The sequence below is a fragment of the Ictidomys tridecemlineatus genome, chromosome 16 (assembly GCF_052094955.1).
Source record: "Ictidomys tridecemlineatus isolate mIctTri1 chromosome 16, mIctTri1.hap1, whole genome shotgun sequence".
NCBI lineage: Eukaryota > Metazoa > Chordata > Mammalia > Rodentia > Sciuridae > Ictidomys > Ictidomys tridecemlineatus.
This window is the reverse complement of record NC_135492.1, coordinates 48,375,005-48,389,599: the sequence shown is the minus strand read 5'-3', so window position 1 is coordinate 48,389,599 and position 14,595 is coordinate 48,375,005. Positions and strand designations below refer to the sequence as shown.

General features: G+C 40.1%; 1 protein-coding gene across 3 annotated transcripts in view; it reads left to right on the top strand.

Moving 5' to 3' along the window:
- Positions 1 to 14,595, top strand: part of Cntn6 (contactin 6) — a 284,323-nt gene that overhangs the window by 213,337 nt on the left and 56,391 nt on the right. For 2 of the 3 annotated variants that reach the window (XM_078033570.1, XM_005330954.5), the window contains exons 8-11: positions 748 to 932; positions 4,703 to 4,839; positions 5,555 to 5,684; positions 7,166 to 7,316. In XM_078033570.1, coding sequence (XP_077889696.1) covers positions 748 to 932; positions 4,703 to 4,839; positions 5,555 to 5,684; positions 7,166 to 7,316 — 603 coding nt within the window. The remainder of the gene's footprint in view (positions 1 to 747; positions 933 to 4,702; positions 4,840 to 5,554; positions 5,685 to 7,165; positions 7,317 to 14,595) is intronic. The other variant, XM_078033569.1, reaches the window with a different exon arrangement.

Below are 14,595 nucleotides of genomic sequence, written 5' to 3'. Positions count from 1 at the left end.
GACATCCCCCATTGAACTAAAAATATCAGATTTGAGATATTAGTCTCAATTTCTATAGATGAAATAAATCCTTTCTAAGAGGAGACAGGGTATGGTATAAGTTGACCTTTATTTTTTTTAATAGTGTATAAATTAGTAGAATCTTTGAGGATTATAGAAACTCAATTTATATGGATCTGTTTTACCGTACTGAATCCCCTTTATAATCTAAGCACCCATCTAGAATGTTTACTAGTTACCCGTTGGTATCAATTCAGATATAGAGGCATCTACATGTTTGCTTTAGAATCTGTGAATAAATATAAAGCCTGATGAGTCTTAAATGCCACATTCTCACCAAGAATGTCCTTGACCATCACCTTTAAATTGATGCAATCTTATTACTACCTCTGGCTCCTATTCCTTTTGTTTCAATTACAAATTGCAAGTATGTTTGTTATTATTTGTTGATGTAATGTGTCTCTGCTGGTCTCTAAGCAATGTGAGGGCAGAGAGCCTATGTCTATTTTATTCATCAATGGATTCCCTGAGCTTAGTACAATGACTGGCACATGTCAGGTCCTTAATCAAGAGTTCGATAAATGAATGAGTGAATGGCGAATGATTGCACGATCGGAAAACGAGTCACGATACCATAGATTGATGGAATTTTTTTTTCTCCAGAGTTGTTTTTAAGGATGCTCTTGTTTTATCCTTCTGTCATAAAGATTAAACCATTGTCTGTTCTAATGAGGTCTAACTGTTTAGTCCAGTCCCTGATATTAGTTGGAGGAGGTTGGACGGAAGCCCGTTGCCAGGGAAAGTCAAATACAGCAAATCCAAAGCCGTCCTCGAAATCCCCAGCTTCCGACAAGAAGATGAAGGCTTCTACGAGTGCCTTGCAGGCAATCTTCGAGGAAGAAACCTGGCCAAGGGTCAGCTGATTTTTTATGGTGAGCAAATAAAATATTCCGTGATATCACTCAGTGAATGGCAAATGTCATTATCATGTTATAGGAGAAATGCACTTCCAGGTTGGGTGCTTAACACAATGATTGGCAGGTAGGAATGACCATCTCTAAAATACATCCTGTCACCAAGGTATTGTTTATTACAATTGCCTGGGAGATATCAGCCATGTCATATTGATGCTACAAAAAACTTATAAGGTAGCAGGGACTCCAATATATCTTCTATAAAACATTCAGCAGCAGCAGCCTATGATGATCTTAATTATAATTAAAGTGGAATTTAGTAAAATGATAGGAAAAATATCATATCGAATGGTGGTTTGCAGTATTTGTTTCCATTTATTGTAGACTTTGCCCGTGTGAAGGGCACAGAAAAATAAGGGTATTACCTCATTAAAATATATATGTACCAAAATCACTTATGAACTAAGTGAGATAATAAATTAATAAATTATCTAAAAAGTTGTCTACGCTCTCTTTCACCCAAGCCAAAATATGCACTTGCTTGGAACTATTATTTTTTTTACGTCAAATACACCATAAGATATACCTGGGAATTATTAAAATGTTGGATGCTTTTAAAACATCCTTAATATCTTTGAAAAATTTGAAGCCTGCATCACAGAAGTTTTTAAATTGTATTTACACATATCTAAAAATATTCTCCTATGTGACATGTTTAAAATCAATGACAAACATATTGGAAAAAAAAATAATTATCTTTCAGCTAACTAGAAAAGTCATGGGAATGCCAATTCAGTGTCCTGTGTGGATAACATATTGTGACTTGGTTATATTATTTTCCATTTCTTTTAGAATTTTCAATTTTAACTCAAAATGAAAACTACTATTTTAAATATAGAGTATGATTCCCTAGCAGTTTTATCAATGTTTCCCAAGGAAAAAAAAATTTAATACTAACTGCTTTTTAAATGAAAGTCTTTAGAATTTAGTATCCTGTGTCAAGGAAACAGTAAGAAAGAAATTCGTATTTTTTTTTTCAGTAGAATCATGGTATTAAAGTCTTTGGCTAGTTTTCAATAAATATTTCCCATTTTTTTTCTATTTAATAAACAAAGATATAACCAAGAGATGAGCCAGAATACCCAAGGTATCTATAAACTGGGAATGAATAATAAAGTACTTTCTTCTACAATGATCCAGTAACTATCAGCTTTCATAGAATTTTGCATATAATAGTTCTTGAAATTCTTACAATCATCTTGAGAGGTAGCAATCACTTTCAGTGATACTCTAGGTAAGAAACGTTGAGGTGAGTTGAAATAGATCTCACAGATACTGATTGTCAAGTCCAAGAATGAGATCTTGAAGGGGCTTCTGAAACTGTTTTTTTTTTTTTTTTTAACTCACAAAACTCTTCAACACGGTCACCCAAGTCCCCGGACACTCCATCTCACCACGATCTAAATCAGCCATGTACAGAATCCACACATTCCTTGTGGGGAGGGATAATGAATGATTGGTCAATAAGATAGTCATTATACTTCTCAGTCATCTATTAAGTGATTTGCCAAAGTGTTCCAAAAAAAAAAAAAAGAGAGAGAGAGAGAGAGAGACTGGGCTAAGTTATCTCAGGGATGAGCAGCTGAAACATTAGGGAGCTGTTTCATTACATTACTGCTTAAGTTGTAATTCACAGATAAGTCATACTATCAATCCCTCTCCAGGTTGTCTTTTAACATCCAAAAGGATTTTCTAAAGTTTTATTACCACTACAAAAGAAGAGAACATGGTCAGAGAAGTCCGGTGATTTTCTATTACTCGTTGTTAGAAGTAAAAAAAAAAAAAAAAAGAAAAAAAAATCTAAAACTCATGCTGGTATGGTAGACACTAAACTCTAAGCTTTTATCCATGTAATTGCTATGTGGTTGAAGATTGAACACTTTGCTCATCAGGAGGCTAAGCATCCAGACAATGTTGACATTCCGTTAATGCTAGAATTATGACAAGAGGCGAAGAATTGGATTAAAAAGCTCTGTGAGCTCTTGAGATTGTATATGGATATGATTTTTTTTTCCCCTCCGAGGTCAAATGTATACTAAGACAATTTTCCAACAAGTATCTACAGATTTTAAAATTTGATTTAATAACATGAAGGAACAAGATTCAGTGTTATCACCACACCCTGGTAGTTGCCTGGATCTGTCCCTCAAGGCTTTAGAAGACATGTCCTGTAACTGGTTGTTACACTGATGTTCACTGGTGAAATTCCTGCCCTTCGTTTTCCACACCAGTGATATCATGAGAAGTCCCCCCTGAAAGACCACTGTCTTCCTAGAGGCAGATGTTGCAGTAGAAAAACCTGAAAGTCAGACAGCCCTGGGTTTTATGGTGTGCACCATTTTAGGTTCTCACGGCTCCACTTCTTATTCCAACTATTGCTACAGGGACCAGCTCAGCACTGCATTCTATAGGTGCACCGTGACAGAGGGGACCACACTGAGTACCTCTTGTTTCCTGAGCTGAGTTTTTTGGTCTCTTTAGGAACCTGCTTAGCATTTTCGCATGTGCATCCTGTCCGTGCTGGTAGTCTATACCAACACTACCCTTAGGTGATGATGAACAAAAACTAGTGAATAAATGCTTCCCCCGAGTAGAAAATGTACAAAGACTCTTTAGAATTCTTTCCCTGGGATGGGGTGAAAATGGCCCGTGTTGGTGGTCAACTCCATAACTCCTCTTGCATTGACTCTCTCTCTGCTTCCCTATTGAATTACCCTTTCTCTGATAGTTTCCTTTGGGGATCACATTCCCAAACAAACATCCTAAACACCAGTTCTTCACTTAGGCTATCTTCGTAGAAATCAAATTGTGACTTCTCTCTTTTCTAAATTTGTCATCTTGAGCAGGTTATCTTAAATCTCTGCAAAAAAAAAAAATTGACTACAAATAAAATTAATGGCTATGACCCATTTAAAATACCTCACTCGTCATCACCAAAGATTCCAAGGGAAAGTCCTTCTGCTCCTACATAGACCAGGACAGAACTAAATAAAGGAGAGGGGTTGATTAGTATGTTTGGACAGTTTCCAATCATCTTCATGGAAGAAATACTCATTTAAAACAATTACAAACAATTAATGGGTACCCTACCTGTTTACACGAATAATCGTTAGCTAAAGCTAATGCCACCTTATTTTCATATCATGTGTACATTTTCTTTTTGCCTCAGTACTTTTTCATATTGGAAAATGATATTTTTGGAAGGCCTGTACTCAGGATCAAAGTTAGGTACTGCATCTGTGTCAAACTCCAGAGAATCCAAAAGTATTGGACTGTCATCCTGTAGGATGTGGAGGCTCACATTTGGTTGATGCTCCTAGCTATTGAGTTGTGATTGTTTCCTAAAAAGATATGTTTCATTTTTTGTTAGCTGAGACCAAATCTGGCCCACAGCGGGTTCAGATTTGGCCTGTATTTTCCAAATTGACCTTTGTTCTCACCTTGAGTTTCACATCATTCTCTGGCTCTGTTCTCCATTTGGATCTTACTTCTGGCTGGTCCTGCAGGTACAGCAAAAGGACAGATAGCAAATATTGAACCTCAGCCGAATACCTAATGATATTTGCAGCAGACTTCTGTTACACCCACTGAAGCTCCTGTATGTCCCCTCTCTCAAATCACATGTATGCCTTTCCTCTGGATCCAGTCAACCTGGTCCTGGGAACAGAGCCATGTCCTAGGTGATTGCCTTGCCGATTATTTTTGCCTTTTTTTTTTTTTTTAAACAGCTCCTCCAGAATGGGAACAAAAAATCCAAAATACATACCTCTCTATCTACGACAGCTTGTTTTGGGAGTGCAAAGCCAGTGGAAAGCCAGCTCCCTGGTATACGTGGTTGAAGAATGGCGAACGCATCCACCCAGAGGTAAGCAGCCCTGTTGCTGGGAAAACTTCACCTGATCTGCTATGTTTTGTTAATAATCGTCATTGATACCGGGACCTCCAGCCTGCATTGACTAGCCTTCGAGAATAGGAAAGTTACCTTGAAATTCGAAGTTTTACGTTAAAATTGTACCATGTGCCATTTCAATATAATATTCAAATTGTATTTCTATACCCCAAATGGAACTCAGTAATCAGATTTTGATTGTCAAGGTTCTCTTTACGGTAGGCTGTGTTAAGGAAAAGTTCCCATCCTCCAACTTAGAACTGAAGTGGCAAATTGTCAGATTGTCACATTTCAAGACTTTTCAATGCCTCACAATACGAAGTCCAGATAATATTCTAACCATAACATTTATGTGATATTGCTGTCAACCATGTTTTTTGGAATTTCTGGACTGGCAGATTTTTTCCAAGTACTTCATATATCATTTAACACAAAATTAACATGCATTTGGTGCAAACAGTGCCAATTTTTTTCCAAAATGAAATAGCATGAAATATTCTAGCCATTAAAATTATACTACGTATATTTCCATTTTTTTAAAAAAACTTCAGAAGTCTCAGGATCATGAAGTAATACACCAAAGCATCACATTTCAGAGATTTGCACACACATTTTTTAATAATGTCTTCTGGTAAAGCAAGTGCTTATATTCGTAATCTGGTAGCTTTACATATGTTTTTTTCTTTATTAGGAGAGAATTCAAATAGATAATGGCACGCTCATCATAACTATGCTGAATGTGTCGGATTCTGGTGTCTACCAATGCACTGCAGAAAACAAGTATCAGATCATTTACGCAAACGCAGAGTTGAGAGTTTTAGGTAAGTCATTCTTTTACAGCCAGAAAATGCAAAATGACACTATCATGGGCAACGATCATACTGATCTGAACACAACTTTCCTGTAAATTAAAAATGGCTCTCTCTCTTGAAATAATGAGAAATATCAGAGTAAGCTTTTCACACAACTTAAGGATACAATTATTATTCTGCATGGACAACACAGAATGTTTGAGAAAGTGCCTACTGTGGGGAGTGTTCAAATCAGAAGAGGTTCCTGATTCTGGCCGGAGGGTTTGCATACAACTCAAATGAATCCATTAAGGATATTTTCAGCTGCCAATCAAAGCGCAAGGGATACTTAGCTTCCGATGCATACGAAAAGAAAATCACAATGTGCAGAGACTTAACAAAAGGGGGACTTAATTTAACAAGAGGGCCAGCAGCTGTCAACTTGGCAGTATTGTTTTTTACACCTTTTCCCTGTGCAACACACAGGGGTTCAAGATGGCCCTAGAAATTAAGTCTCCAACCCTGTTGCAGAGAGGTGGGAGGTTAAGCACTGACCACGCCTGTCTTCTTGATGAGAAAGGCAACATTTCCCTGAACTTCTATAGCAAGCTTCTTTTCTGTCATTCACTAGAACTTAGTCACAACTTCCACACTCCAAAGAAAACTGGGGAAATGATTTTCTGTCACAGGAAATGTTGAGGCTGGGCAGTGCAAGAGTGATACTTTGTGAAATCCAAAGAGTGGTGTCTGAAACCATGAGTGACTTCCTGATCTTCAAATCCAAGGCTTTTTCTTAAGTGTTAGGAAGGAGAAAGAAAATAAAGGAACAAGAATAAAACAAGGAGACTCACTTTGAGTGAGCTTCCGAGCACTGGTCATTCATTGATTTCTTGTTTCCTTTACTTACTTTATTGACTATTTATTATGTACTAAGCCCTAAAATTAAAAAACTTATTAAAACGAAAGTGATTCTTACCATCACTGAACCTATGGTGTTACTGGGGGAAAAAAAAGCAATAAGTTTGAAATTTAAAATGTGGTGGGATTCTTATAGCCACAAATTGTTGCTTTCAGAACCAACGGCAAGTTCAACATAACCTAAGTGTGTGCATAATACTCATATTATAGGAATGTGTTAGGAACGCGGCTTTTTCTAACTTTCCTCCTCTCTACCAACTTGCTTCTGTTATTTCAATGAACACAACCAACGCAACAATAGATCACATTTAAGGAGCACAGAGTTGGTACCAGGTACTATGCTGTCTCACTGACAACTGTTATTTCTTTTAATCCTCACCTTGACCGGCTCAGGTAATATCTATTGTCATCTGCATTTTACAAATTGAAGCAGGGACTCCAAAATGTTGTCAGCAATTGGCCCTAGGACAGCTTGAGGGAGAAAAGAGTTCTGACCACAAATATTAGATTCTATCTATTATACTGAGCTACCTCCCGAGTCGCTCTGTGTTAATTAAGTCATTTAACACTTTAATTTTTAATTTTGTTCTTAGCCTCTGCTCCCGATTTCTCCAGAAACCCTATTAAAAAAAACTCGGTTGTTCAAGTTGGTGGGGAAATTGTTATCGAATGCAAACCAAATGCTTTCCCCAGAGCTGCTATCTCTTGGAAAAGAGGGACAGAGAACGTGAGACAGAGCAAAAGGTAAAACAATCTTCGTTTTCTTAAAAAAAAAAAAAAATACTTAAATATTCTGTTACAGAGCATCTTCTAAAATGTTCAGGGTTGACTAGGTCTCCCCAACTTTTTTTTGTCCATGAGAAACTTCTAGAGGCGTACACGGAGGTGCATGCATTTTATGCATGATTCTGGAAAAAAAAAAAAGTATCTTCAAGTGCTAGCATCTGTTTGTGTCACTTGACTGTGTTAGTTTTGGTCCATGCACTTGGAATAGGTCTATTTTTTTAATATCCTTGAAAGATCTTTTTTGGACACTGAGTTTGAAGGCATTTTTTCTGACTTGGCCTGCTGAGAAGGAAATCCGTGAGAAGAACATGGAAGAGAGACTCAGGCGCACACCAGGTGGTGTGGTTTTTAGATAGTCAGGTATTTTCCCCATGACAAAGTGAATTTGCCACATAAGAGAAAAGGAAAAGGAACCTGTAGAGAAAGAAAAGGATGTGTGTGCACTGCAGAAATCCTAGAGCAGCCCGGGCTGGCTCTCTAGAATAGCATGACAGGTGCTTCTCTCTGCTTACAGCACCTCCATTCCATTATGTCCTGGAACCTTGTATGCAAAAGAAGTGAGCAGACCGCAGCTACAGCTGGGTGGTAACGACAGGGATCAGGTGGGCAGGGACATCCTGCTATGAATGAGCCACGTTGTTGCTAAAGATATGAAAAAGTTCCCTTTAGTCCACTGAGCTCTTCTTCAGCATCATATAGGCCATTAGACCACTAACTCATAGCCATACCTGGTTAGGCAGGTGGAGGCCAGGTCAGAGAAAGACGAAGCTGTCATGAAAAAATGGCACCTATTCATCCCAGGAGAAAGGACTGTGAAGGACCAGTGTCTGAGTAGACACCTAAAAGGAACAGTCACCACTCGGAGTTCTATCCGTGGTTGTTTGTGAGAAGTTAGATCCAGCATTGTAGAATGTTCGGCCTTTGGGGTAAAGTTAAAAATCTGGATTTGGCATTGACTCTCTGAAGCTAGAACAATCAATCAATCGATCGATCGATCAATATGTGTGTGTGTGTGTGTGTGTGTGTGTGTGCTCATTGACACAGACTGGGTGTGAGACCCTATTTTGGTATTTCTAAGTGCCAAGATCGCAATCTATGGGCAAGGAAGAGGGATACAACAACCACAGACAGAGCTGCATTGGCCAGATCAAGTGACACATTGTCCCAGCAACTTTCTTTTCAGGCTTTCCATGTGTGCAATGAGATGTAGGAGAGAGAGAGAGAGAGAGAGAGAGAGAGAGAGAGAGAGAGAGAGAGAGAGAGAGAGAGAGAGAGAGAGAGAGAGATTCCTGAGGGCTTGCTTTCTTCCTCCTTCTCTCCTTCCTCCAGAGATTTTTATATCCCTGGACGAAAGCTTTCCTCCAGATAGGAATTCTGTTGAATTGATCCTGGAATGCCCCGAGCCTGGGCACATACCCAAAACTCAATGGTAACTATGTGTGAGATGCATCAAGGAGTCAGAAAGAGAGGATATGCAGAGCATCCCCAGCTTCCAAGAAAAATTACCCTGGGGGGAAATGCCTACAGCCATGAAGAGAGGTGCTTCAAACCGTGGAAGAACGGAGAAGCGAACACCTGGAGTCCTGTTCCCTGTTGGGCCCCTTTCTCCATATCCGCTGTCTGGGCAGTTGCTGTGAGGACTCCTGACGCTTTGGGATGTGGATGCTTTTTCCAATATTTCCTCTTGCATTTCTAAAATCTAATCAAGGTTTGAACACACTGCTGTGGAATAGGAAAGCTGCAGGGATCTGCTGATACCAAACACAAGCCTCTGTGTTGTGGGTCTGGTTAAATGGATGAGCTCTGCCTCATTTAATAAGATGACTCTAAAGTGCGATGCCAAAGAGCCAAAATGACTGCCACTTACCTCCCATGACCTCTGAGACCAAGTCACAGGATGCGTGGGGAGGAGAAGGAAAAAGGAATAGGGGTTAGGGAAAGGTAAGATAATGAGAAAAATAAACAAATAGCCAAGAAATTAAAAACAATTGAAGAGCACAAGGGGACCACTTTTTAAAACAAACTTTCAGGTTTTTATGTAATTTTTATTTGTTCCGTACAGCATGCATGTGGGGTCTGTTTTAGCCTCAGAACACTTACTCATACTTACAGCAGATTCAGCCCCGTCGTCTTCTGATGAAAGAGATGACCCCTGTGATTTCTGAGTGCTAGTTGTTTTTCCGCATGTCTACCCCCTTCTTGCTTTAGGATTTCATTACAGTATTTTTTTTTTCAAGGAAAGAAACACATGATCTCCTAAATGCGAGCTCTAAACGGTTGAAAAAAAAAAAACAATAACTGAGACCCAGCAAAATGCAGTAATTATGGACACGCATCTCTAGCTTGTGCAGATTACACGGAGCAGTAATTTGCTAAGGGTCACAGAGCCAGTGTCTCTGGGTGCTTCCCGTCCTGTCCTGGCCTCCTGACCTGACTCGTTTCGCTAAGTGCAGGGTTTATACCGCTTACTGGGGAATTCGGCACTGACACTTCTGTTTGTGTTGGCTTAATGGCTTTTAGCAGCCTTTTAACAGAGACTTACAAACAAGTAGAAGGGGAAAATTGGAGAAGGAAGGAACCACTTTTGTTTATTGTAGACATAGTAGAGTCCATTAAGAAGATTCTAGCTACTATCAAGACAGAGTTACCAGGACAGATCCCAAGTTCTAGCAAACTGATTGCATTTAGCTTGAAAATATCGACCTCAGTGGACCCATGACTCAGAGAGGACAATATTTATTTTAATGGTGGGTATTGCCACAAAATATTTCTCCTTACAGGTAGAACCTACGGATTCAGGTTATTTGATTTAATACGTCTCTCTCTGGTGCATGTGTGCATGTGTATGTGTGTCTTGGGGCAGGTATCCAATTTCCAAAGCAAATGAAATTAAATATCTTAAGAGCCAGAGACAGAGTGTTGGGCACAGAGGTTGGCTGGGAAATTACATTTTAGATTTGATTATTTGATTATAAAATGCAAGGTTTATCGCGGAAGGAGACACCGTCCATTTGGTGGGACATTTTAGAGGAGGATCTGAGATGATCTGGCCCATTTTGCAAATTCAATAAGGCCGCATCCCAAAACCCCAACACAGAACACTGAGTCCCAGCACATATTTTTTTTTAATTTCATATGGAGTTGAATATTTCATGTCGATCTCACAGCATAGGAAAACTTCAACCTTCTCAGACTTCTGGTTTTCTGCAAGACTCAGTTGTAAATATGGGAAGAATAAAAAAAGGGAGCTACAGAGAGAGGTTTAAATTTTTACAACGATTCCAAGTAGAAGTTGGTTTTTGGTTCTTGACCTTGGAAATACCTCCGTGGGCAAGGATCCATTTTTAGTTTCTATTGTAAAACTTGTATATGGTACTGCCTACTTTGAAATTACCCTGTCACTAAATCCTGACGACAATACAGTGTAACTACCTAGAGATGATGGAGAAGATTCTGAAGGAGCCTATTCAAAGAAATCATCCTGTATTGCCTACCTATCAAAAATGGTGGAGATAGATTATATATATATTTTTGACAGTGGCTTCCAGTCTTCTGTGAACTGAGACCTTCCCTCCCAGATCTCGTAGGTGATGAGGTTTACACATGAAGCAAGCTTCTCTCTCCATATTTACATCTTTTTCTCTCTGAGGATCCTAGAAAAAAAAAATGTTCCAGAATTCATTCTCCAAAGGACTGAGTTGGAGGGACATTTCTTAATATGGCCAGCATGCTTCTTATTAGCTCACGTACCATCTTCAAAGTCAAGATGAGGTTGAAGGTTCTGTGTTTGCAGTAGGTATCTGTATGCAGGGTTGACTGTCCGTGAAGACGGTCTTCCTGCAGTTGAACTCAGGATAATGGCATTCAAGGGTCCTAGGGCTTCTGGTTTCCTGCTAGGAGTGAAAGGTCATGCAGTGTCCGTCCCCTTCTTCCTGAAGATGTCCGGGGTTTGGAAATAGCACTTACACTGAAGAGAAGCAAATGGTCTGTGTGTGTGGGAAACCCCAGGGCGCATTACGAAGAGCCCCACGCTAGGAATTATAAAACAGGATTTCTGATCTCGGTTCTGTCATCGATGAGTAGCATGACCTTGATTAAAACTACTCTGCTCCTGTGTACTTCTCTTTTTATTAGGAATCACTGTTTGCTGGGTTTCTTTTCAGATGAAATAATATGAAAACACCCTTAGGAAAAATTAAAGGCTCTCTGTGCGGTGGCACCCTGCACAAGTTCCATATTTGAAATCTATAGAGAATGTTAAAGATGGCAAGTTCTGTTAGTTATAGCTTCACAGGTGACTTGATGATTTGCTAAGGTGAATTCCTAAACAGCTAACATGATCTGGGTAGATGGATGCAGAGGTTGCATGCAGCCCTTCCTGCAAGTCTGTAAGCTCCTTGACGGCAGTAAGCATCCTTCTCGAACTCACTGCTGCGGGCCCTGTGCTCTGCAGAAACCTGGAACATAACGCCCACGCGATAGATAAATATTTTCTGCGTTGTGGAAGTCCGTGAATATTAGAATTGACTTTGTTTTACCGGCTTCAGAGATTTTTTTTTTCAGTTAAACCAAACGCTTTAATAACTAATCGAACCATGATGTGTGCATTTGTTAATTCTTTCATTAAGGCCACAAGTATACACTGAACACCTATTATATCCCAATTACTCTCCTAGTCCTGGGGATAAAATGTGAAGCCAGAAAGTGTTCTCTTTGTTCTTTCTTAAGAAACTTTTTTTTTTTTAAAGTTACTTGGGATTCAGAGATGGGGGTTTAAGCCCCAATTTTACTTCTCAGTTGGTAACTTCTAGAATACTTTTTAAATTGCCTGGTTTTGGTGACAGTGTGAGAGGAGATCTTACTTATCCGTGCATGGGATGGTATGAGGCCGAAATGTAGGGTCTCTGTGGAAGGCCGGGTGGTCTGCACCCAATCTGTTACCAACAGAAGCCTTTGTTGCTGCATTCCCAACATTTATGCAGGTTCTAGTTGTGCATGCTAACCTCTACCCCACCAGAGGAACCCCAAAAATATCACTGTGGAAACTCAAGGTGAACCCTGGTTCAGCTCACCTCTGCAAGGCATTCTTTGGCAACCGAAGGAAATCATATTTGCTAAGGTTGATTGTGCACTTCTTTTTTTTCCCCCGGTGGATCTATCTACTCAGCGGGTGAAACGACAGGAACTGAAGGTCCTAGATTCATCTCCATTGACTGCTGGCTACCTGTTCAGGGATCATTTCCTGAATTAAATGGGAGATGCTAGGTGGCTGGACAGACAGTACAGATCACCTTTCCTGCATCATCTGGGCTTTGCCCAGGCTGAATTATAGCTCTGGACAATAAAAACAAAAGACATATCAGGAAGACATTGTGTCCTATTACTGATACAATAATAATGGAATCCATAAGTAATTCCCGGCATTTCTGCCTCATTTCCTGAAAACATAAAAATAAAATAAAATCCAGCTACAGATCAGGCAAATTGTCAGTAATAAAAACAGCCGTTTTAAAATGCCTCCTATTTCCTGGGTGGCATATCAGGCACTTTACATATATCAAAATTTTTAAATGCATTTTTCCCCCACGTATTCTGATATATTTCTGAGGAACAAAGTTGTCACCAAATATTTACAGTTATGTTGGTGTCCCTTTTTTTTTTTTTCCTTGGGTGATCTCTAAGAACTAAATGCAAAAGGAATTTCAGAATTCACGATCAAACTCACTGAACTGTAGAAATTCTACCCTGGGCAACTGGTCTCGGGAATGGGATCATTTCCCACAGGTTTGAAATAAGAGGTGGGTGATGCTGTGACCCATTCATTACCTTTACCTGTGAACACATTTTTGAACTGACCTTATCAAATCCTTGATTCCGTATGCTTGTTCCTATAGAAATGCTGCTATTAAACCCCACGTGGCCCGGATACTTGACAAATGCATGTGCCTTGCATTCTTTTCTGTTCTTCATGGGTAAAAAGATACCCATGAGAAGAACCTATTTGTGGCACAGGGTCTTACACAGAAATGAAACGGCTTTAAAAAGTAGTTTGTTACCAAGCGTGGTGGTGCACACCTATGATCCCAGAAGCGTGGGAGGCTGAGGCAGGAGGATCTCGAGTCCAAAGCCAGCCTCAGCAAAAGCAAGGTACTAAGCAACTCGGTGGGACCCTGTCTCTAAATAAAATGCAAAACAGGGCTGGGGATGGGGCTTAGTGGTTGAATGCCCCTGAGCTCAATCCCCCCCACCACCAAAAAAAAAAAGTACTGTGTTTTTATTCTTCTCTCAAAACTACCCAGAGAGTGTGGTTCTTTTAGTTACAGGGCTTAGTGATCCACATTTAGTCACCATTACATTTCCTTCCCGGACATCATTCTGGAATATTCTACCTTGTGGGGCATCCGCCAATTAGGATCTGGCTGCCTGAATGCTACAGATGCAAATATACGATTCTCTTTCCCCGTTGGATGCTGATTTGGATCTTTTACAATGGCTACCTTCTAATCCATTGCTGGTCCTTTGGGTTTTACCTTTGGTCCCAAGAGCTCAGTCTTTAGTCATGAAATAACCCTTCCACCTCCAGCGTGCTCTTGGCTGCCTGAGCCTCTCCCCAGCAACTGGAAAGTACATTTCTCTACCCCTTTCCTCCTCCTTGCTGAGCTTCCTAATGGAACAAGCAAATAAACCTAATTTTATTTTGTATCACCAACTACTTAATGTAATAGTGCTTAGTCCGTCCGGTAGCAGGACGAGCGAGTATAGGCAAATGAACCATATGTTCCCGTGTTTAAGGAAGAGTGACAGTCTGCATAATGCCAGCCTTATTACAACCTCCCTCTGTGCCTCCTCTTGGTAATAAAATTTTTAAATGGTTCGCGCTCAACTCCTGAGAGCCTTGTTAAGGTGACGATTTCCCAGGGAATCCATGTTCAAGATGTCAGGAGCCACCTGATAAACTCTCGCCTGTGTCACCGGGAGATGTAACAAGCTGGAAATCCTGTGTGTGCCTCTGTCAGTCTTCGTCTCATTTCTCCCCCTTGCCTTCAAATCCTCCTTCCTTTATCTCCGTTGGCCTTCCCCAGTCTGGGGAACTCACCGTTTCAGACGGCGCATGCAGAACCAGCTGCCTGCCTGCCGTGGTCTTCGGAGGCTCCTGTTCATTAAAGATGTGAAGAGGGCCTTTAAACCCTGCCCGCCTTTTGGCGTGGGTGCTGCTTCACCTGGCTCTCTTGGGCTG